The sequence below is a fragment of the Perca fluviatilis genome, chromosome 8 (genome assembly GCF_010015445.1).
Source record: "Perca fluviatilis chromosome 8, GENO_Pfluv_1.0, whole genome shotgun sequence".
Taxonomy (NCBI): domain Eukaryota; kingdom Metazoa; phylum Chordata; class Actinopteri; order Perciformes; family Percidae; genus Perca; species Perca fluviatilis.
The window spans coordinates 9,127,825-9,152,441 of NC_053119.1; the positions used below are offsets into that span (position 1 = coordinate 9,127,825).

A 24,617-nucleotide genomic window follows, 5' to 3' on the forward strand; every position below is an offset into this window, starting at 1 on the left:
GGCTGAATTTCAGTAAAGAGACTTCAGATACAGTATTAGGGGACCACTAAGGTCTATATAAAAGCATCCAAAAAGCAGCATGTCATAGGACCTTTAACGGATGTGAAAACCAGACTAAAAACTTAACAAACATATTTGGTTAATGATGTCATGGAATAAAATGCAACAGATCGAGAGCCTGTTTAGTGAACTGTTGCATCCCCTTGAAACATTTTTCCTCTCTGTTGCTGCAGCTCGCTCTGGGGAATGTAATCAGTGCTTTGGGCGACCGGAGCAAGCGGTCCTCACATGTGCCTTACAGAGACTCCAAACTCACCCGACTTCTACAGGATTCATTAGGAGGAAACAGGTCGGTGGAAAACTGATTTCACCTTTTTCATAAAGTACCCTCTGTGTCATTGTGGACCCAGAGAAGTATTGGTGGTAAAGGTTTTCAAAGTTGTTTTTTTCTAAATCAGCAAACTAAACTTGTTGTCTTTAAAGGAAAATAAGAATTAAACCCCACATTTGGTCATAATGATATTAATGCAAACATGAATTGCAGAAGAAAGTAGTAAAAAAAAAAGAAAAAGTAACAAAAAGTTCAATATCAAGTTTAAATGTTTATTAGACTGTCTTTATCATCATCAATGAAGAAATATAGCATTTGTTTTTTGTAAAGCATGTACAAAACTGGGGGAGGGGATATACAATATTGATATACATCCATTGGTTAGGAATAGGAAGAATATTCAGAGAGAAATGGACATTTTAAAATCAAATCAAATGAAATAAAAATATTACTCCTACTTCCACAAAAGCTTGCAGTGTTTTATCAGAATTGAAGCATTCTGGTGTCTTGTACCTACACATGAGTTACTCTCTGTTGGCTTTCACTCTGTTTGATTTATTTATTTTTTTCTTCAAATGTGTCCTACATCAAAAACACAGTTCATGCATTTATCAAAATGTGCGTCAGTCTTTGTCAGAATTGTGCAGCTGAACCAAACATTAATAACTATCCGTCTCCTTCTTGTCTCAGCCAAACAGTGATGATCGCCTGCATCAGCCCGTCTGACCGGGACTTCATGGAGACACTGAACACGTTAAAGTACGCCAACCGAGCCCGGAACATCAAGAACAAGGTGATGGTGAACCAGGACAAGGCCAGCCAGCAGATCAGCGCTCTGAGGACAGAGATCGCTCGACTGCAGATAGAGCTGATGGAGTACAAGACGGTGAGGAGAGAGGAGGAGTTCGAAGGGCACGGAGTGCATTGAAATAATGAAATAAATAAAAAAATAAAAAACAGGGAATATTTTATGTCAAAAGAGAGTACCAATCTGTTTTCTGTATTGCCTCCCAGGGTAAACGCTTGACGGGTGAGGACGGCGTGGAGAGCTTCAGCGACATGTTCCACGAGAACTCCATGCTGCAGACGGAGAACAGCAACCTGAGGGTGAGAGTGAAGGCCATGCAGGAGACAATCGATGCCCAGAGGGCGCGCCTCACCCAGCTGATCAGTGACCAGGCCAACCAGGTCCTTGCCAGGGCAGGTAGGTAGAAACCTGCAGACTCATAAAGTCTTCTGAGTAAATGGCAAATAAGTGTTCCACATTTTCTTAATATTTACTTTGGTCTCTATCTTGGGTGTGAAGTGCTTGATTCTGCTCATTGCAAAGTCCCAGTGAATACAGGATTTGTGCATTTTGGTTTGAAAAGCCATTGTGCTCTTCCTCTGGGTCATCTAAAATTGTTGTGATTCTCTTCCAGGTGAAGGTGGAACTGAAGAAATTGGAAACATGATTCAGGGTTACATCAAAGAGATTGAAGACCTCAGGTAAACAAGTCTAACTAGATTATGTAAATGATAACTGTGCCCCAATTCCATTCTACATACTGTACTTATTCCATAAGGTAAAAAAGAGGTTTTTTTGTTGGCTTGTACACAAAACATTGTAGTTTTTTAACACATTTTGCATCATACTTAAGTGTCTGCTTTACAGTATTTTTGGGCTCAGAAATATTTATCTCCATGAGAGACATGAAAGAGTGCACGAGTGAAAGGAGGCATCGGAATATCCTTTGGGGTTCCTCCTTTAACATTTGGTGCACATAACAAAGTTTAAAAGAAATTCAAGAAACTTGGTATATTTTCAAGCTCTCTGCCTTGGTTAATGTATGTACGATTATATGTGTGTTCCTCCCGCTTGTGCCCCTGGATTTCCCCCATCAGAGCCAAACTCCTGGAGAGCGAAGCCGTGAACGAGCATTTGAGAAAGAATCTGACCCGTGCCTCCAATCGTCAGTCGTTGTACGGAGGGCCCGCGCTGCTGGCCCCCGAAAAGGAGACTTCTGACATCATCGAACTCGCCAAGAAAGACCTGGAGAAACTGAAGAAACGAGAAAAAAAGAAAAAGAAAAGGTAATAAGACTGCTGTAGACAAAACAAAATTAGATCTAGGATCGTCTGTTTTTGACTGGTTTTTTATTGCAGGGGTGCATACATTTGAGTAACGTTTCAAACTGGAATACAAAGTTTAAACCATTCCAAACGTTTCAAAGGCACGTCACGGACTGCCTCAGCCAGATGTCAGTTTGACTTTTTGTACATTTTAATAGGAAATATGGCAACAGTTTAAGATTTTGTACATTTGTACGTGCATATTTAAATAAAAGTAGACCTTCAGACATGATTGTAAACGGAGACACCGTGTAGCTCATAGATGCTTAAATACTTATGTGCGATTTTATTGACTTAATTTATAGACAATATAGAAACAATTAACATACAAATGTAATATTTATGTAGACTAATGTTGTGACCGTATTCTAGTGCTGATAAACATAAGAATTTCATTGCAAGGAGTAAATCCTGATGAGAAATCTACAACAGCATTAGAGACTGATGCGAGGCTCCAGGTTTGGAAAGATCAGAGTTGTGCTGTGGGGCACTTTTAACGGGGATTAAAGGTGGTGTTTTCAGTGCTGAGCCTCCTCTGATCATTCTTCCCTCCATTCTTTCTTCCTTCGTTCATCTCTTGCTCCCTTCTCTGGTTTGACCCTTCACCCCTCCCTGAAGACTCCAGCTGCTATTGGAGGAGAGAGAGAGGGAGGAAAGGGAGGAGGTGGTGGAAGAGGTTGATGACGCCAGGTTTGTCAGAGCTTCCACCCTCCTGTTGCCATTCCCATCCTCTGCTTCCCCTAATTCTGAATTTTATTTTTTTTTTACCTATTTTTTTTTTAAATTTATTTTGGGCAGGTATTTCCCCACCTGGAGTGAGACTCCCTATCATAAAAGCACTTTCCTTCCATAAAACACTTCTTTTTACTATATATAATAAGCTCTTTTCTCTCTTTGGACCTTCTGTGTGAACCCCTCAGCTCACTCTTTGACTCCTCACGCTACATTCCTGCTTTCTTTTTTGTCTTATTTATTTATTTATTATTTTTATTTTTATTTTTTTGACAACCTGAAACTAGAAGTGCTTTTCAACACAAGATCAATGGTCATAACACTTTTTTCTTTTGCATATAATGAACAGTTTGACAGTGAAGAGGTAGAAAGGAAATAGGGAGAGACATGCAACAAAGGTCGGCGGTGACATTGCGCAACGATTCAGCTGCTACCAAGGCAATCCACAATTTTACTTTTTAACATCAACCTGGTCAGGAAGTGCACAAGAAGATCTGCCATTTGGCAAAATCTGCCACATTTCATGATGTCATTTAATATACATGTTCCCTAAACAAATCTTTTAGTATTTCTACATTTTTACCAATAAAATACATTTTATATCATGAAGAAGAAAGAGAAGTGAGTTTTATGTATTTTGCTAAACTTTTTATTCCAGCAGAAGTTCAGAAAAATGCATCAGCTACAGATTGATATAACTACGTATGATATGTAGTTACACATGCAGTTATTTTACCTTATGGCAGAGATGTGGCAACATTGCGGTTACCTGGCATTAACTGTGAGCACTTGGCAAACAAAGTGCTCCAATGTTTTTATTTTTTTAACATTTTTCCATTCCTATTATTAGTGTTGAGTGTTTGAAACTTCCTAAAATGTTAATGCCTTTCCCTTATGATAGACTTTTTAAAACACATTCCAACATTGGATGATAAATACCTCTGTTCCCTTTCTTGTGTTATTTCTTTTTTCATTTTGGTCAGCTTATCCAGATGATTTTGTGCTAAACATTACAAACCCTCCTTGTTTGGATAAAATATTAATCTAACAGATATGCTTCATGGACTTGATTCACCTTTGTTTTTTTTTCTTTCCATGTTATGTTTTGCTTTTGCTGGTTTTGTTCAGACTCTAATGAGATGCCCCCCTCCTTTTGTTAAAACAATACGCTGTCTTTTCCACAAACAAGCTCATGAAAACAGAGCAGCGTCCTCTCTGTGTATAGTTCATCATGTTGTGAAATAATACATTTTCTCATAAAATATCACAATAAATAAACTCCTTAACAGTACCAGCTTTATACTAAATACTACATTGTATACTACAAAGTGGTGAAGTCCATAAAAAAGTTTGTTTGCCAAAAAGACAGTGTTGCCGTGCATTATGTCGTTTACCAAACAATATCTTTATTACCTGCAGATGCTTCTTGTTTACATGTGTTACAGTACTTTTGGAGGTGTACCATGTGGTCTGCTCAGTCACACAGGATAAATGAAGTCTCTGATTCTCAACCATGTCTGAATCTTTCAGTGCCAACAAGGAGGAAGTTCCTGACAACGAGCAAGAAAAGGGCACAGAGAAGGAAATGACGGAGCGAGTCCACGAGGAAGCAGAAATTGTACGTTTGACTGCCTCTTGTGTCATCTTTACATTCAAACACCGAGTGCCTTCAGATGTTAAATCATTAGTATGTTATGTTGTAGGAGGTCCAGGAAGGCAGCGACCACGAGGAAGGGGAAGAGGAAGAGGATGAGGAGGAAGAGGAGATGGATGTGGAGGAGAGCTCAGATGATTCTGACTCTGAGTCAGATGAAAAAGGTATGAGGGGTAGAGTGTCTGGTCTCTCTCACTTTCTTTTTAAGAAGCTGCTGCTTCTCCACAAGGGGGGGCTGTTCAATCACTGACAGACCAGTTTTACTCTCCAACCAGCAACATGTACAGTACAACTGTGATTAAAGCTGACCACTTGTGATAGTTTCACCCAAGATGCATTAGAGTACCAGATAAGCAGCAATGACTGTTGCTGTCGCATTTACTCTCAATGTTTGGACACAGCCTGTCTTATATACAATGTACTACAAAATGAAGACTAATGATACAGAATGATTTTACTTCAAGTACAACCTTTTAAGTATTCTTCTAGCTACCATACATCTCTGTTTGTGTATATTGGATGTCAGGCACCAGCACACTGACAGTAGTTAAGAAACACTTGTCGAGGAAGAAAAGCAACATAATGCCGACGTAATAAGCAAAAGAATGTTGCAGTTTCATTTTGTAAACTTGATGAATGAAATTTTTCCGCAATGAAGGGAGAAAGGGCCAGTGGGTGAAGCCAAATAATCAAAATAATGTATTCCCTAAATGTGGAGTCAAGGCTGTTTTGCTCACTGAGAATTAACTGTTGTCTTGCAACAGGGCGCACTTCAAGTGGTTTGCATTTAAAGGAACAGTGTGTAGGATTTAGGGAGATCTATTGGCAGAAATGGAGTAAAATATTCATAATATTCTTTTAATTAGTGCATAATCGCCTGAAACTAAGAATCGTTTTTTTGTTAGCTCAGAATTAGCTCTCTGTATCTACATACACAAGGGTCCTCTTCCACGGAGTCCACCATGCCCCGCCATGTTTCTACAGTAGCCCAGAAGGGACAAACCAAACACTGACTCTAGAGAGGGCCTTTCGAGTTTTTACGTTACCTGAAGGCCACCGTAGGATCTACTACACGCTTGGAAAGGCAGGGGTGAGGAAAGGAGTATTCAGTTGTTTGCAATCTGCAGCCTCATCACTATATGCCACTAAATCCTACACACTGCTCCTTTTAATCTGCAGAGAACAACCATCAACTCATGTTGATGGCATACATGGATAGTTGCGATGAAAGAAAAATGTTCTTTTTAAGTAATAATTCCAAAGGTGCATGTACTGTAAAAGAACCTAAAACAAAAATAGTTGTTTGTGACTTTAACACCACTGTGGAAGTGAATACGTAATCTGATCATGCGTGTCCAACAGAGAACTTCCAGGCCGATCTGGCCAACATCACCTGCGAGATCGCCATCAAGCAGAAGCTGATCGACGAGCTGGAGAACAGCCAGCGGCGTCTGCACACGCTCAAACAGCAGTATGAACAGAAGCTGATGATGCTGCAGTGCAAGATCAGGGACACCCAGCTGGAGAGGGACCGTGTCCTCCAAAACATGAGTAAGACAAAGACGCCAGAAGGGGGAGTCATGTATCGCTCACTGGGAAGAGAACTGTACTAATACCCTGTACATTTATTTACTCATGCTCAGGCAGTTTGGATAAAAACATCCACCCAAATGTGGGTTTGGCTTTTAATGTCTGTGCCTTTTTGTAGCTTATTTCAGTCTTAAAGCGTATTGTATTTAAGTTTTAGGCCGTCCTACTTGCATTTAGAAGAATTTATATCTTACCCTTATGTTTGATCTCAGGTTTTGTTCTTTATTAATGAAAAAGCACTGCAGAAAGCTCGAGACTTTATGTACTTCAGAGAATCCCTTAAAGTGAATTCTGTCTGCCAGCAGCCAGATGGTGACAGTTTATATTTATCAGCACTAATGGATAAAAGCATTGTCTCACTTTAAACGCATGGAGGAGTTTTCAGCTTGTCTAATTAAAAAAAGCACACAAAAGAGACTATTTGACAACTGGAGATAAAGTTTTTTGACTGTTTAACCCATTAAAGAGAATATGTTAGTATCGGCAACGCAGTGTGGGCGCTACATTAAAAAAAACTTCCAAATAAAAGTAATTGTGTTATCTACAATCTTAAGTTGTTTTTTTTAAAGCTCTATAGCAGGGGTCACCAACACGGTGCCCGCGGGCACCAGGTAGCCCCCAAGGACCACATGAGTAGCCCTCAGGCCTGTTCTAAAAATGAAAATTGAATATTGATATTATCGGTTTCCCACCTTTGTAAGTCATTGTTGATAATTATTGTGAGAAATCATTAACATGATCAGTGTCTTCACATAGATGAGTATCATTTATCATTAATAACCATATATAACTAAAGGCAAACTGAGAAAATGTGTTATTCCATAAGAGTGTATCAAACTGGTAGCCTTCGTATGACTCAATACTGATGAAGTAGCTCTCAGTTTCAAAAAGGTTGGTGACCCCTGCTCTATAGCATTCCGTTTCTTTAAAAAAAGATCAGATTTTCATGACTTTTGTTTTGCATACTTTCAGATACAGTAGAAACTGGCACAGACGACAAGTCTCGCAAGATCAAGGCTGAATATGAGAAGAAGCTGAGCGTCATGAACAAAGAGCTTCAGAAGCTCCAGTCGGCTCAGAAGGAGCATGCCCGTCTGCTGAAGAACCAATCGCAGTATGAGAAACAGCTGAAGAAGCTTCAGATGGACGTGGCGGAAATGAAGAAGACGAAGGTGCGATTGGTTGTCCTCTTTAAGGGTGATCGTGATAACACTACTGTAATGCTTCCGGTGGGAATTTGAGGTCTCTCTTACTGCGGTCTTCTTTTGATAGTATTTCTTTTCTAGAGTTAAGTGTGTTTGGAAGGCCGCAGCATCAGAAACGTGCATCACTTTAGCTTATTGTCACATCTCTTCTGTCGTGTGTCTCTCATCTATCTTTCCTGTAAATTTCCATTTGACTGTCTCGATTTGAGTGTCTCAAAAATAATGAAAATGTACAGTAGGCCAGAGGGGTTGCAGACAGTAGTCAAAGGATGAAGAAAATGTAAAGAGAAAGAATTCAACAAATGCACTCTAAATCAAAAAAGATTTCACAAAGTTTGTTGATTACTTTATTTGTCCCCAGGGAAATTTGTATTGGACATTAAGGCTGCAACATAAAAATACATACAATGATAGTGCAGTAACAGACGTAAAGTACATTCAAATACAGGAAACCCTGCCCCTCATTTCACACCCTCTTTATGTCGTGAGTTTAGGCGATTCACTGATAGAGGGATAAAAAGGTTCTATACCTAGTCAGGCAGCTTCTCCTGTATTTATGGAACCCTACAGCGTCTACCTGATGGGAGCAGTTTGTATTCTGAACAGGACATGGGAAGGGTCCACGATATGATTTTCCAAGCCGGTTTAGTCTTCTCAAAAGAGCATTTAGAGGGAAGCTTCCCCACCCACGTCACTTTCATTGCTGTGTGTGTATTTGTAAGAATGAACCTGGCTAATTATCAGAACTTTCACATCAGAATATTGACTTACTTTCACTATATTTGTGTGTATATAATAGGAATCTTTCGGATGTTTTGATGTGATTGTTCCAGGTCCGTCTTATGAAGCAGATGAAGGAGCAGCAGGAGAAGAACAGGATGAACGAGTCTCGCAGAAACCGAGAAATTGCTTCGTTAAAGAAAGACCAGCGCAAGCAAGAGGTGAGCCCTCTACATCCTTTTTTTGCTTTAGTTGGCTGCAATTACAACTTAATTTAACCTGAGTCATGAGTTACAGTACCATTATTTAACTGTTGTTAATACTGTCATTGTGTTACAGCACCAGCTAAAGTTACTGGAGGCTCAGAAAAGGCAGCAGGAGCTTATTCTGAGGAGAAAGACGGAGGAGGTGAGTAGCAGCAGAATTGGGTTGGATTGTATTTTTACATAGTGTCTGCAGAAATACTTGCTGATGCATTATAGATGCAGAAATGCATGCGGTATGCTTTTAGTGTTCACCTGTCATGTTTCTGTTTGCCATGTGTGTGTCAGGTGACTGCTCTGCGGAGGCAGGCCAGGCCCACCTCAGGTAAGGTCATCAGGAGAGTCAATGTCCCAGAATCAGTGCAGGACTCCACCCACAGACCTCCATCTGGACGCTTGTACTCCTCCGGCAACGCTGCTCCCAACGGCACTCGGTGAGTCTGTGTGTGTGCACGTCAATGATTCCAGCGATGCTACTAAAAATAGATGCTTTTATCAAACCAACATAGGCCAGGTTTTATCCTTGCAGCATTGAAATACTGTACACTGAAGTGTTCATAAATAACACACCTGCACCATCATAAATCACCCTGGAAAGTAAACTCCACTAAACCCCTAAAATGTAACATTAATCTCTCTTTGCACGTTTTGAAATTATTTTGTTGGATTCTGATACATAATTCTGCATCAGGAATCTGCATCTGAAACATATTTATGACTAATGCACATCATCCCTGAATGTTAAATGTGTTAAAAGTGTTAAATCAATCACTGACTGATGCTGTGTGTGTGCAGGTATACCTACAGGCGCACAGTCGGTATTTACTCCACCAGAATCGCACGTAATAAATGGCAGTCTCTGGAGCGGCGGATCACTGACGTCATCATGCAAAGGATGACCATCTCCAACATGGAGGCCGACATGAACCGCCTCCTCAAGGTAAAGCTACAGCAGTGCGTTGTTGTACTGTAAAATGTCCTAATCTGTCAATTACAGGACTAAAGAAGGATAATGACCAGCAGGAAATATATCTATGATGGCAGGCAAAGGAAAAGGGTGATATGCCTGCCATCCAGTTAAGTGCCCTCAAGCAAGGCACTTAACTGTCAACCTGCTCTCGTGCAGCTTCTCATTGGTGGAAAACATGCACTTGGACCGTCTGTTGCAATAAATGTGTGACTCTACTGTATATATGACCCTTGCATCGCCAACAAAAGGACATACAAAGTGTAAAACATAATCCTGCACACAACAGTTTAATTTTCATATAGTTTTACACAAAGTCAACCCATTAATAGGTAGGTATTAGGTATTCTGCTGTTAACATTTGATTACTGTTAAGCCTGAACAGTATAATACCCAAATAGAAGTATACACTTACTTTGAGTTTCAGTTTCTAGTAAATTCCGACTAAATTCTCTGCTGAATCAAAATGATCTGGCATTAAAAATGCTTGAGAAGTGTGTGGCTGATATCTGTGATAAGGCTGACATGTTAATGGTGTTTAGTCAGTGAGAACTGAGGAGTTGTTCTAAGGTTTGTTTTGGGGAAAATTATGTCAAATTCTGACCTCAGAGGAGGCTTTAACTACTGCTACATCATCTGGTTTTTGCACGATGAAAAAAGACCATGTCTTGTCCCCCCCCCTACCATACTTCTGCAACATTTACCATGTTACACATTAAGAAATGACTCGATGGACTGCAATCTGTTAAAATTTCTGAAGTCAACAAAGTGTTTTTGTGTTCATAGCAACGAGAGGAGCTGACCAAGCGTAAAGAGAAGGTCATCCGGAAGAGGGAACGGCTGGACAGGGTGGGCCCAGAGGCTGAGAAGGCAGCGCTTCCCCTTAACGAGGAAGTGGATGCGTTGACGGCCAACATTGATTACATCAATGACAGCATCGCAGACTGTCAGGCCAACATCATGCAGATGGAGGAAACCAAGGTAAGAACTTTGGGAATTGGTTAAATAGATGGATTCAGTAAAATAGAGCACATGAATGAGCTTTATCTCATTACCAACTACTTTTGAGCTCTTTTATGTTTCAGAGAATTTAGATCTTCACAATTTTTTTGTTGTTGTATGAATTTACACTGTTTTTTTCCCAGGAGGAAGGTGACACAGTGGACATTTCTGCTGTGATTGGTTCCTGTACCTTGACAGAAGCTCGTTTTCTGTTGGATCACTTTATGTCCATGGCTATCAACAAGGTACCAGCCCCACAGTCACATTGGTACCCCACAGTCTGTGCTTATTGTTGCTTTCAACAAACGTGAATACGATCAAGGATCAGGCAATGTTACTTGGTCATGGACTGTAGAAGCATTTTGGCTAAATCTGTGAGAATTTACATCAAGATAATGTCATTTAACATACAGTTAACAATAACTTCAATATTGTATAATGTCTGCGGTCTGACCTCTTCAGGGTCTCCAGGCAGCCCAGAGGGAGTCTCAGGTGAAGGTGATGGAGGGCCGGCTGAAGCAGACGGAGATCACCAGCGCCACACAGAACCAGCTGCTCTTTCACATGCTGAAGGAGAAGGCCGAGTTCAACCCCGAGCTGGATGCCCTGCTGGGGAATGCGCTGCAAGGTAACGACAGCGTTTGTTTGGGTTGAGATTGAAGTGAAGATGAGGACCAAAAACCCAGACCAGACCCCTGGTTTAACCCAGCACACCTCCTAGAAGTCTCATTAATATCATGTCAAGGAAAACTGGGATTAAGATTTTATTCTGGGTCGATGGTGTTGTTTCTCTCCCGCAACAGTTCTGTTAAAAACTGTAAATTTACCATTTCCACGCGCGAGTTACATAGCATTTGGCCTTTCAGGAAGTGTACTGGGTTACTGGTCAGTTGCATGATTGGGTTCTAATGACATGCTCTCGCCTGTTGCCTTCTGCTGAATAAAAGCTGGCCTAATTATTGTCCAACTGGCACATAATCCCACTGTTAACGTCTTGTATATTACTATAATATAAATTCCTAAAAGTGTTATAGATTACAGTTTATTTTACTGAATTTCTTACCACCACATTTACAACTTTTTGTGTTGTAAATGCAAAAGTATTTTTGCCAGCCTCTCTTCAGTAGGATGCTCTGTTTACAGTAGCTGCACTTTATTTTCTTTTTTAGAATTTCGGGGGACAGTGTTTTTGATTTGTGCATTGCCTTTTTTCTGTTCCCCCAAATTTTCCTTTTTTTGTTGTCTTATGTTTACACAGAACTAGGTAACGTCCCGGCTGGTAAGTGAAACCACATTAGACTCTTATCTGTGTTATGAATGCATGGTTCCTTCCCTTTGCACTTTGAAAACTAACTAAACATAACATGGAACAGGTGCATGAGGTGCAATGCAACCAAGGCTTCCCTCCATCCGTCTGCTGACCTCTCCCTTCCCTTCCCCTCATCTGGATACACTCTACCTCGTCCTCCTAGCTCACCATGTGCTACAGCCTCCATGCTTTAGCATCCTGCTAACAAAAGACCTTTCCACAGGAACCATACAACCTGGATATTTTAGCTTTGTCGGACCCTGTAGGTCAGCGGACCCCATCAGGAGCAACACTAATGACTCCTCCACCTTGTTTCATATACACAGCTCTCTTTTAACCCTCCCCACCTGGCCGCTCTCTGACCTCTGACCCTTTCCCATCCAGTGAGGACCAAATTTCAGTTTGTCAATAAAACAGCATGGCGCCGCGCTGAAATCGCCCTCATCTGCTTCCCTTGTTCATCTTTTCTTCATCCATTTTGACCTCTGTAAAAAAAAAAAAATAATAATAATAATGAAGTAAACAAAATTGCATCACCCTTTGGTGAAATTGAGCAAAAGGATACATTACTTAGCCGTAGGAAAAGTGTACTTGCTAAGAACCGTTTTTTAGAAAGTCATAAGCTGTGATTTTAGGGTTTTCTATCAACTCTTAATATTATTCACCGATCTCATTTGGCAGAAAATGGGGATGATAGCAGCAGTGATGAGTCTGCCCAGAGCCCTTCTGCAGAGGGAAAGTAAGTTTAAGTATTTGAATCTTATGATACGTTTATATTATGTTGCATTATTTTATGTTTATGTGTTATATTCTTCTTTTGTTATATTATTATATTATTTCTTTTGTTTTGTTTCTTTTGTTTGTTTATTCTTTTGTTTATTCTTTTGTTTGTCTTTGTTGTTACATTGTGTAGGGTTATTGTATGTATGTCTTTTTCATGTAAATGTTTGTTACGTTATTTTATCATGTTTAATGTTAATCTTACACTTTATGTTAATGTTACATTATTTTATTTGGATGTTGCATTTCTCTTTTTTTGTTATGATTTGTTTGTTATATGTTTGTATTATAGCATTATATTTAATGTTACATTGTATCTTTTCTGTTATGTGCTGTGTATTTTTACAAATGTTTATGACATCTAAAACTCATGTATCCCCTTTAGCACCTTGAGTTCAGATCTCATGAAACTTTGCGGAGAGACCAAAACAAGAAATAAGGTATTCCAATGTGTCTTTGCCGTATTCTCCACAGACACCAGTATTTCCTAAATTACATCTTTTCTTAATTTCTTTCTTACCTGTCCTCCTCAGGCTCGTAGGAGGACCACCACTCAGATGGAGTTGCTGTACGCAAACAGTGACTCCGCCCCCGACGCACCCACCGCAGACTTCTCCAGTCCGATGCTGCCGTTAGCTGAAACACCGGACGGGGGAGGAGATATGGAGTCGTCAGGCTCATCAGTCAGGGACTACACCGCTCTCTCTCCCGGCTTTTCCTCTAAAATGGGCAGCATGTAAGTCCAGGCGCGGCACTCTGTTGCTAACACAATAATAATTACTACTTCCTTCCTTCCTGCATGTTTGATGTTGCTGCTCCGTCCTCTGCTTTAGTTCATTTTGTTTCACATTATTCATGAGCATCCTTACATCAAACGGCCATACCTTCCTCCAACTGATGAGTCCTTTGAAGTAAAAGCATGTAAAGAGGAGACAATATTAACATTTGTATGGCTTATTTATTACATAGCCTGCAAAAACGGCCTTTTTTTTATTCCTTAATGCAGCTCAGTTACACACTGAAAGCAAAAATACTAACCAGACTGCTTTACCTGGCTTGTGAAAGGCCTTGCTTAAAAAAATAAATAAAAAAAAGACTAACTGACTTGGCTTACTGTGATCCAACCGCAAATAAAGTAATATAACTATATTTTAGTGTAGCATAAAATCAGTCCTCAGTAGTTAAACATGAGCTTGTCGAAGAACCACCACTGTTTGGGGACTTTAAATATCAGGTAACGTGTTTCTGTGTGTACTGCATGCTAATCTCTTCATTGTTGCCGTTATTTTATGCTTGTTTTACATCCTTCTGTTGTTTTATCATTATTTTTTTGTACACTGTCTTTTGTGTTGTCTGTGGATAACTTTATGAAACTGAAACGATCAGTTCTGGATCCAGAACTTCGTCAGGGATGGAAAAGCCATCGCCAGAGCCTTCCCCGTTTTCTCGCAGGAAGACGTATAACAAGGCACAAGCAGCGGCTGACAGGGCAAAGGTCAAGGAGATTAAACAGTAAGAGCTTGTTGCTGACGTTGTGGCTGCAAAGCCGAAAAAAGCAAAAATAACTTCAACTCTACTAATTTCTCTTATCTTGGTTTCCTGATTTGAAGAAGCATGTGGTCTCAACTAAATCAAAAATGCTCTGCGCCTGGTGTGATTACCTTTAACTTGCCAAGTTCTTTGCTGAATTTAAAGTCATAATGTTCCTACCTAACTTGGATGTCTCTGAGTAGTTTGACTCAAATTCAGTGTTCAACTTGCTAATCAACCCCTCTGCTGCTGATCTACTTGTGATACACATTTTTATTTATTGAGGAAATCTCTGTCCTTTCCCTTTCTTTGTCTTATCAGTAGATATTTGTGAGTGAGACTAAAATGAGAGAATGTGCAGAGTAAACTGCTCTGATAAATTTGGCTTTGCATCTGCTGAAAAATGATAATGTGTTGACAACTTGTATGTAAATGTTTAAAACGTTTCCTGTCTTACAAAATATAACACTGGAAGACCGAGATTACTTTTATAAATTGATAACTGAATTGTATTTTCGTGTTGATACTATTGAGAACAGTTACTTAAGTTTAATAGTTAATTAAGTTTCATTATTTTTACTTAAGTTGTATTATTTTTAAGCATTTGTTGGCACGTTTACCTCTGTGCTTTACGCATATCAGCTGTTTTCCAACTCAAAGCAACATTTACTTAACATTCACTCTGCACTCTGACACGCGTGGTCAGCGTGCGAGTGCATCGGGTCGATACACTCGCACACTGAACGTACTGAATATTGCTGCATTCATGTCATATGGCACTATTTTAAGGATAAGAATCTAAGTAGTTTATTCATTTTTCATCCATCCGACGATTTTATTTTCTGGTGCGTTAGGGCTTCAGTTTGATTTAAGCTGCTGATAGATGTTTTTTTATATACGGTGCATTTTGCTAGTGTTAAATTCGTCTTGGTATTATTTTTATTCCAATAATTGTGTCCCGATTTCTTTTCTCTTGTTACAGTGAAAAGCCTTCAAAACAAACGCTGTAGCTTGACAACATTGAAGGAGGGTCAAGGGTCTGAGGATAGAGTTTTTTGATGTAATTTTGGGCTGTATAGATAAAGTTGTCTTGAATTTGACTTCATACTGAAACTAGGCTATGAAATCTCTGGGATGTGTTAGGCTTTTAGATAAAAAAAAAAACCTTTTGAATAGACTGATAGATTGCTGTGAAATGTACTAAGGAATGTTTTCTGTGGAGCTCCACTGAGGCAGGATCTTTCACATTGAACAGGAAACCTCAGTAATGTCTTCTTTAGGGCTTCAGATGAATCTGAACACGCTAGACGTGTTCCAGTCCTGGTGGTTTCTCTCCCATATGACGTGAATGCTGCATATGCATCTCCATTCTGTCTCCATGTAGTCCTCCCACACTCCTGCAAATAGTGTGTAAACAGCATAGCACACACTTTTGTTATGCTGCTGCAGCTTAATTGGCAGCCCTACAGTCTTCCTCCACAGCCCAGTCATCGGGAACCAGAAGAGCAGCCTGCCTCGTCCTCTCTCTGCTACCGCTTGTCCCAGTAACCACGTTGCTGCGTTTAGCCGTATGACAGGGTATCTGGGGCGTACTATAAACGTCCTACAGGATAAGAAAGAACTAGAGACAAGCAAAATTGAAACCATTAGAGTTTGGAAAAGATGCTGAGGATGAGTAGGAACATTGCACTCCAAAATTGGTCACTTTTGTCAAATTCCTGCCTTATTTCCCAACTTACTGTATCACATAATACATATGCTCACGCTAGAAATAGCTCTTCTTGAAGTAAAGTTGTACCCGACACAGAATGATTAAGAATGATTAAGGATAAGGAACTTGATAAAAACAGGAAGTAATTGGTGTTTAATTCAGTAGCCAATCAGGTATAATCGGATATAATCAGGTATATCGGATCCTCTTCCTCTCCAGGACGAATCGATGCCTCCACCTGTCCTGCAACCACATCCTGCCTTCTGTTTCCCCTCCTCTCACCAATCCACCCAAGTACAACGTTTTAACTTTTTTTTATTTTCTCTGCCACAAGGTTTACTAAAAATTCACTATTGGTGTACAGGGGACTGCAGACACATGCAGTGTGGATTTCATCTTTTTTCTTACGAAAAACAAGCGTTTTATCAAGCTGCTCTCCCAGTGGTTTCGTCCCACTCTGCTGTGGTTTCCTGGCACAAAACACTACATTTACCAGACACGAACAGTGTCTGGGGTTAAAAACAATAAATGCATGTCTTTTCTATAACCAATAGGTAATTACAATAAACCCAAACAGTGTCATTTTGTTAAGCGTATTACTGCTATTGAGCCTTAACCCTCAATAATCACTTTTTATGAGCTGTTTTAAATTTTTTATTTCAGTGAGCCTTTTATTCTGCACAACACTTCTTTTAAACCTCATTCATTGAAACCTCCTAAATATCAACGTTTGGATCTGTGGTACGCCATCAGCTCATCCTGCTGCTCCGCTGATGCTGATAGCTACTGTAAGAGAGTAGTGATTGTACAATTACACTATCAGATGCCAATTGGTCAACACGACCAGCCAATTAGTGATAGATGTGGGCTTCGTGATGCTTTAGAACTTGCGGTCCCTGATGATCCGACACCGCTGGTTTCAAATGATCATCTGTCTTTGTCTCCTTGGGTGTTTTGGGTGTTGCTGGAAAAGCTTCTGATGGTGCAGGGGGTATTATGAACTCTTTTCTTGTCTTCAACAAACTAAGGGTGACTCCGTTCACAACTGTCTCATTATTCTTTGGACTGTTCTGTCACCTCTTTCTATTTTTGTTTCGCAGCATCGTGCTAATCACGAGAGGTGCATGCTGTGCATGACTCTGGTTGTGTGGGTGTGATTTATATCTGAGCTGCACTCAGATTATTAGACCATGTTATGTCCACGCTGCACCTATTGAGATGTGTGTGTGTGTTTTTATTTTTTCTCTAGGGGCGTCATTAACCCGGTGCCACCCACTAAAAGCAGTCGGTCTGCGACGTTGCAGTGCGTCCACGTGGCAGAGGGACACAGCAAAGCTGTTCTCTGTGTCGACTGCACTGATGACCTTCTCTTCACCGGATCCAAAGGTTAATACCCACGATCCTCCCTCCCTCCCTCCCTCCCTCCTACCTTCCCTCACCTCTTCACTCTTTATTACACTTTGACAAGCTGTTATGCTTTCATATAACCGCAAATGAAACCTGACAGGTGTTAATTAAGATTGTCTTATGGCCAGTGTGTGGATAAATGAGGTGATGGGATAAAATGACATCGTACATACAGTAAAACTCTTATGGTGAAGGAGCTTTTTATGATGATGAATGGAGGTAAATATATTGACAATCAACTAGATTGAAGATTTAAATGATCATGTATCCCCATAGCTTCTTATTTTTATTAATTTTTTCAGATAAAACCACTTCTCTTTATAACTTCTGTTTTGTTTTGTTATCATTGAGAACAGAGTTTGTGTTTTATGCCTCACTGCAGAGCTGCACTCTGTTGCTCCAGTTTTGGCCTCCTCTTCTCAGCATCTTCCCTGCATTCCTAAATATGTAACAAATGGAGATGGAGATGATAGACTGTGTGTCTTCTTGCAGACCGGACCTGTAAGGTGTGGAATCTGGTGACGGGTCAGGAGATAATGTCCCTGGCTGGTCATCCCAACAACGTGGTGTCAGTCCGCTACAGCTCCAGTTTGGTCTTCACTGTCTCCACCTCCTACATCAAAGTCTGGGACATCCGGGACTCGGCCAAGTGCATCCGGATACTAACGTGAGTGCGGCGGTCTTAGTGGAGGTCTGCGCTCTCCAAGTGCTCTTTTAGTACTATGATTTCCAAAGTTCCAAAAATCTTAAAATAAGCTTATACCTAAATGTAAATTTACACCTCCACGTTTTTATGTAAATCTGTAATGAGATTTTTTCACAAGTAACAAATTTGGACTAATGTCACGTAAATTTGAAAGTCGCACCTACATCCATAATGTCTGGGTGAGTGTGGGAATGCCTCTGCAGATTCATACACGTGTCCTCCATGTGTCTCCAGGTCCTCTGGTCAGGTTACTGTTGGGGATGTCTGTGCGTCTAACACCAGCCGGACGGTCACCATCCCAGCAGGAGAGAACCAGATCAACCAGATCGCTCTCAACCCCAACGGGACGGTTCTGTACGCCGCCGCCGGAAACTCAGTCAGAGTCTGGGATCTTCGAAGGTAAGCAGAGGGGCTGATCTGAAATACCTCGTCAGAGAAAATTCAGACAGTGATGCCGCACATTGATTTGGGCTTTTGGCAACTGAATGTGTGTGTTTTTTTTTTTTGCGGTTTTGGGATGGCAGTTTCTTTGATCTATAGTGAGATGTCTTCACAACTGTAGGATTGATTGTCACGACGAATTATCCCAGATAATGACTTTAAATGAGTTTGGTGATTTTTCTTACAACTCCACCAACAGATCAAATTTTTTACCTGTCAGGCTCCAATTTACTTTGGTATTAATGCTCAGATGCTAAATGTGGATGGAAAATTAGGAAACTATTTTCAACATTATTACCATTTACTTAATTTGAAATTCAAGGCTTGTTGACTATTAACATTGCCTCACTTTGTTAGATCAAAGAACATACTTGTGTTATTTGTAGATTACACTCAGCATACAGTAGATGTAAATGTAAAAACACCATTGTGTATTAAAGTCTTCTATGATACAATGCTAACAGTTGATCATTCTCTGCATTTCTACTGCATTCTGATACCGCTTCAACATTTTCAGATGCATAACACACACCTTGAGTTAATTTACCGCCCAATTTCATTACGATTCAATGTGAAACCTGACAGGCATCCAATCCAAAGCTGTCATCCATTATTTACAGCCAACTAGTATACGTTTTGATGAATTGTTCCTCTTAGAAAGTAAAAACATTTTATAATCAGCAGTCTGGATGATTGAAATAACTTTAAATCAATATGCACTAAGATGAAATGCTCCAAACTGTGTTTACCCAAGTCACTTTTTTTTAACATGAGTGAATTATTTATGTAACCCTGTATTTAAAACCTGCTATTTGATTTAATATCATTCATTTTTGACGTGACGTTCCCCTCTCTGTCAGGTTTGCATCCACAGGGAAACTTACTGGTCACCTCGGTCCGGTGATGTGTCTGACTGTGGATCAGTCTGGAAACAACCAAGACCTGGTGATCACCGGGTCCAAGGACCACTACATCAAGGTGTGTTTGTCTGTCTGTATTTACACCCAGCACATGCTCTTAAAGGGATAGATCGGATTTTTTTAAGTGTGGCTGTATGAGGTACTTATCCATAGTCAGTGTTACCTACAGTAGACCCCGGTTGGCACGCCCTCAGTTTGGGAAAGCGGATAGGAGTACCGACACGGAAGCTAAGCAATGTTCTGCTGTGGACAAAGGCAGTGCGGGCAGCATCCAAACATATTGTAATTTTGTTGTGTTACTGTGTGAGTTTGGTGAATTCAAACTAACTCTTTAAAACACCAAAGTCGCACAATAACACAAATAAACTAACCGATCGAGGCAGCGGTAGACCAGCAACTCCGGAGTTCTGTAAAGGTACAAATGACCGTTTTTGTCAAAGGAGTCTGGTGGCTTTGGAGAAAGCATATATGGATGTAGCGGCTTGAGTTCCCCTTCATAAAGGGCTGTCTGACGACAAGGTAGAGCGGTTAAACTGATACTGAAACTAATATTTTTAAGTGGCTAAAATGAAAAAACAGAACTATCCCTTTTAATGTTTCTAGTGAGCCCTGTCTAAGAAAGCCAAAAAATTAAACCTATGATTATCGGGGCACCTGGATAGTTCACCTGTTGGAAAAGGGGCGTGGCTAAAGCATAGGGGGCGGGTCAAACATCACCAATTTAAAAAGGAAGTCTCTGCGGAGTTCAATGATACCTCACACAAGACTCTACCTTAGATGGGTCAGCATGTATGAAAGGGGGCGTGGCTTAAACATAGGGGGCGGGCCAAACCATCACCAATGAAGAAGGAACTCTGCTGAGTTCAATGACACCTCACACAAGACTCTACCTTAAACGGTTCAAATGTTATCAAAGGGGGCGTGGCCTGAGTAAGTGGGCGTGGTTAAAGTATAGGGGCGGCTCAGTATCACATTTAGACCACACATTCTGAGTTTCATGTAAATCGGATGATGTTTGTCATATAAGGCAGATTTCCTGGTGCCAGCGGGGGGCGCTATGACCTTTAACATGCCGTGTTCTGGCTGTTGCAGCTGTTTGACGTGACTGAAGGCTCGTTGGGGAGCATCGGCCCCACACACAACTTTGAACCTCCCCATTATGATGGCATCGAGTCACTGGTGGTCCAGGGGGACATTTTCTTTAGCGGCTCTCGAGACAACGGCATCAAGAAGTGGGACCTGGACCGCAAAGACCTGCTGCAGGTACTGGATGATGATAGAAGATGGTAGATAAACTGTATACATACATTGCAAATATAGATCGAGGAGACTGATGAGGGAGGCAATGAAATATTTGTTTTGGTATTTGATTCGATGCACAGTTCTGAATTTATTTTAAGTTAATTTGTGTATCATCAACAAGGCAACTCGGAGTGCTTTACACAACACATGAAAATCCATTAAGAAAACCTATAAAATAAACACAAGGCAATAAAAAACCATGTAAAAAGATGAAAATAAAATCTGAAACTATTTCTCTAATTTAAATTACAGATGACAGTATATTGTTGAAATCCTTTTCATAATTTAAAAAAACCCTTCATTCCTTCTCTCCAACAGCAAGTCCCGAACGCCCACCGTGACTGGGTTTGTGCGCTGGGTGTTGTCCCCGGATCCCCGGCCCTCCTGAGCGGCTGCAGAGGTGGGGTGCTCAAGCTGTGGCACACGGACACACTGGGGACTCTGGGGGAGCTGAAGGGCCACGAGAGCCCCATCAACGGCATCTCTACCAACAGCAGCCACCTGTTCACCGCCTCTGAGTGAGTCCCACAACAACCAGACACACCCCAACACACACTTTCCATGGCTGTCCGTTAGATTTAGCATACATTTTTCTAAGATTCTGGTACTAATGTCCTGCTTCACTTGTCATTGTCACGTAATTATATTTCAGTTTTGGAACAAGTCTGAACTAGATCTGGAAGATTACGTAGCATCAAACCTAGTGACTTGCTATCTGTTTGCATATGGGTACTAATTTTGCTCTTTCTCACGGTTTTGTGTTCCTGTCTTCCAGTGACCGGACTGTGAAGATCTGGCGTGCACGTGGTGGACTGGACAGCACTTTAGAGGCGGTTGACAATGCAGACGAGGTGGCCAGTAACTGAACACGCTGGAAGGACACTAAGGGCATCTTTTGATGCTGCTGCCCTGCACTTTGACCCTTAACTTCTCAAGCCCAGTGCTGACTCCTAAAACACATACTCTCCACGCCATGTAACGTTTATGTCTGAGCCAACAGGAAAGTAATCTCATCTCAGAAACTAGCACAGTCATTCTTTTCTTAGACTCTGTGTGCTCAGAAAGTCCTAATCGGTCATAGTTCACCGTATTGTTAATGACTCTTTGCAGGATTTTTCTCTTTTGCGCTGGAGACGTTGCGTCACCGTGGATCATGATCAGAACCTGTACTCGCAAGATGTTTATTTAAGAGTTGAACATGTCACACACACAGACAATATCTCTGCTGCTCAGCTCTGTGCCAGGATAAAGTACACCTGCGGGCACATAATTACCCAGGAAAAGGCTAGCAGGGTTACATTAGAAAAGAAAATAGACAGGACGACGAGTTAGAGGAGAAAAGTGTGGCAGAGCTAACGGGTTGGTAGCTGGTCTTCGCAACCTGGATTATTTCTCTGCAATGTAACCAGAACCAATGCCCCCCCCCCCATGTGAAAAAGACAAATCACCCCTTAACCCTTTAACTTCTCCTGCTTTTGTGCCCCTCAGTTTCTGCGGCTATTTTAAGATCAGCGACCAAAATTGGGCAAACTTGTCGTCTTTGCTCATATCAGTCTGTTTTAAAATAGGGCTACAGCCAGCAGCTGCTTAGCTTAGCTTAGCATAGCGACTGGAAAAGGGGGAAAAAAACTGACTAATCTAACTTCTAGCCCAAAGCTAGAAACAAATTACTTTGTATGGTTTTGCTCACAGCCAATCACCGCAAGCGTTCTTCAATTTAATATGACGTGTGATTGGCCCACTACTGCAGCAGCTACAACCCTCAGTCTGTGGTGTGGTGAAGTTGGGCGTAGTGTATTTGACCGAGTTGGCAATTCAGCATGCCAAGATGCTTCCATCTACATGATGGCTATCAAATGAAGTGAAATAGAACAAAAAAAATTATCAAATGAAATACTCTATTGGTATCGGTATCACTTCAAGGGTACTGTGTGGTCATTTTTTAAATGATACCCAGCCCTAGTAACTTTTTTTCCCAACTCCATTTTTACTTAAAATGAATTGAAATTAAATTAACCTAATTTGTGGGGGGAGGGGGTGGGGCTTGGGAGGTGCTTTTATTACCTTAAGTCAGCCCTAGCTGGTATCAGTCTTCTCATCTGATTCTGTAAGAAAGAGACTAAGTGCATTTCCCAAAATGTCAAACTATTCCTTTAACTATTGAGCACTTGTGAAAACCGACACAATTAGTCTTTGAGATGCACTTAATTCTTCGTAAATGTGATCAGGTTCAGCGTTTGAGGGTATTCTACACTTATTTCATCGTATGTAAAATTGTATGTTCACTCTTCACATATTGCAGTTAACACTCACTGAATCTACACTACTGAGTTGTCGTCGTCGTCTAGTGCCCATGCTGCTAAGTTGTGTGCTCACCTTATTCTCTCAACTCCATAAGAGGGCTTCTTGTCATGGACTCCGGGTGAGGTCCGCTCAGTACCGAGCAATGTGTATGTGTGTATATATATCTATATATAATGGTATCTTTTTGTTTTTGGAGAGGAGAGGCCTTCAGACTCTGCCCGTGATGTGAGCCTAACCACATGTGTCTCCCAGTTCTGATCCGTGTGGGGCCTTCCTGGAGACACCCGCGGTCTCCCTGATCTAACCGATGTGTCTGTCGCGATTGTGAGCTGTCACTTTTGAATGTTCGGTGAAACAGCAGTTGTAGGCATTATCGAAGCACGTATCTGATGTGTGTAAACAACGTATTAAAATTGAAGTCTGACTGAATGTTAGTTTTGCGGGACCACGATCTGAGCAGTCTCGCACGAGAGCCGAGAGGACCTGAGTTGGAAGTAAGACTGACGAGCTTTAAAGCTTTTCCTCCAATGAGGTGGCAGATTGTGTTTACTGGCCTACGGTTAGTCTTGTTTTTCTTGATTTTGTTTAAATGCTGTCCCTGTTCCACATAGCCGGGGTGTTCCCACTCGGAGTTTTAGAAGCCATTCCCAAGTGGCGGACTCTGTAGCGATTCTAATGTCAGATGCCTTGGTGAGAATAAACGCCATCTGTCAAAAACAACCTACTCTGTGTGTTTGTCATTTAAAGAGGTATTAGTTTTATTAATATATCTGCAGGTTGGTTACATATTTACAAATATCCACAGTTAAATGTGTCATGTTTTTTTTTATTCAAATCTGCCTTATATATATTTTTTATTTCTCATTTTTATTTCTGGCTGTTGGTTTTCGTCAATTTTAGACATAGAGAGCTTCATTTGTTGTTCATTTGCTGCACTTGACTTTAAGTTGCCCTATTTTAAACCAGTATACAAACGTTTAATAAATCCTTTATACCACACCATAATAGCCATTTTTAAGTGCTTATTGATGTACAGGGTGTTAACAATTATACCCTCTCATACAACTCTGTTTTACTATATTGTCCTTCATTATTTGTTTATACACCAGCCTCAACTTATGGGTGCCGATGGGAGTTATTGTTGTTGACAAATACATTAATAAGCAGTTAAATCTGCTCACAACAACATGATGGTGTCTATAAAGCAATTATCAAATGTTTGTTATAAATGCTTAAAAGGGGGGGGGGGCTTAAAATAAAGAGTTGCCCTTATTTTCAATTTATTGGTAACCGTTAACATGCATTCTGCTAGAGACGAGGAGAAAATCAACAAAGCATGGGAACATCCCCTACAAGGCTCCATTTTTCAGTTCTTGCTTATTTTTGCTGACAACCCATAGCTTTTACAGAGATGAAGGTTGTTTCCTAATGCCACTTCTTCGGTTATTAATCAAAGATGCAATATGTTGCTGTTCCTTGGGGATGTGTCTACAGGTTTCCCCAAAAATATCTTAAATCTTTTCACAAGACCAGAATGATTAGCATGCATGCTCACACAGCCCCTCCAATGCTGCTGTTAAGAGCTCTTCGTATGTGTGTTATTTATATATATATATATATATATATATATA

General features: G+C 40.7%; 1 protein-coding gene across 7 annotated transcripts in view; it reads left to right on the plus strand.

Annotated features, from left to right (window-relative positions):
- kif21a (kinesin family member 21A) overlaps positions 1-23,706 on the plus strand; it is a 54,470-nt gene extending 30,764 nt beyond the window's left edge. The window contains exons 7-36 of one of the 7 annotated variants that reach the window (XM_039807551.1): positions 234-349; positions 1,022-1,217; positions 1,346-1,535; positions 1,753-1,819; positions 2,216-2,404; positions 3,062-3,133; positions 4,706-4,793; positions 4,879-4,993; positions 6,192-6,380; positions 7,392-7,591; positions 8,458-8,565; positions 8,684-8,752; positions 8,896-9,041; positions 9,403-9,547; positions 10,361-10,555; positions 10,720-10,821; positions 11,039-11,204; positions 11,835-11,855; positions 12,567-12,624; positions 13,051-13,105; positions 13,199-13,401; positions 14,052-14,177; positions 16,126-16,200; positions 17,156-17,292; positions 17,806-17,980; positions 18,254-18,418; positions 19,321-19,438; positions 20,473-20,643; positions 21,001-21,200; positions 21,458-23,706. In XM_039807551.1, coding sequence (XP_039663485.1) covers positions 234-349; positions 1,022-1,217; positions 1,346-1,535; positions 1,753-1,819; positions 2,216-2,404; positions 3,062-3,133; positions 4,706-4,793; positions 4,879-4,993; positions 6,192-6,380; positions 7,392-7,591; positions 8,458-8,565; positions 8,684-8,752; positions 8,896-9,041; positions 9,403-9,547; positions 10,361-10,555; positions 10,720-10,821; positions 11,039-11,204; positions 11,835-11,855; positions 12,567-12,624; positions 13,051-13,105; positions 13,199-13,401; positions 14,052-14,177; positions 16,126-16,200; positions 17,156-17,292; positions 17,806-17,980; positions 18,254-18,418; positions 19,321-19,438; positions 20,473-20,643; positions 21,001-21,200; positions 21,458-21,548 — 3,948 coding nt within the window. In that variant the 3' untranslated portion in view covers positions 21,549-23,706. The remainder of the gene's footprint in view (positions 1-233; positions 350-1,021; positions 1,218-1,345; positions 1,536-1,752; positions 1,820-2,215; positions 2,405-3,061; positions 3,134-4,705; positions 4,794-4,878; positions 4,994-6,191; positions 6,381-7,391; positions 7,592-8,457; positions 8,566-8,683; positions 8,753-8,895; positions 9,042-9,402; positions 9,548-10,360; positions 10,556-10,719; positions 10,822-11,038; positions 11,205-11,834; positions 11,856-12,566; positions 12,625-13,050; positions 13,106-13,198; positions 13,402-14,051; positions 14,178-16,125; positions 16,201-17,155; positions 17,293-17,805; positions 17,981-18,253; positions 18,419-19,320; positions 19,439-20,472; positions 20,644-21,000; positions 21,201-21,457) is intronic. The other 6 variants (XM_039807555.1, XM_039807552.1, XM_039807553.1 and 3 more) reach the window with 6 other exon arrangements.
- Positions 23,707-24,617: the final 911 nt, after the last annotated feature.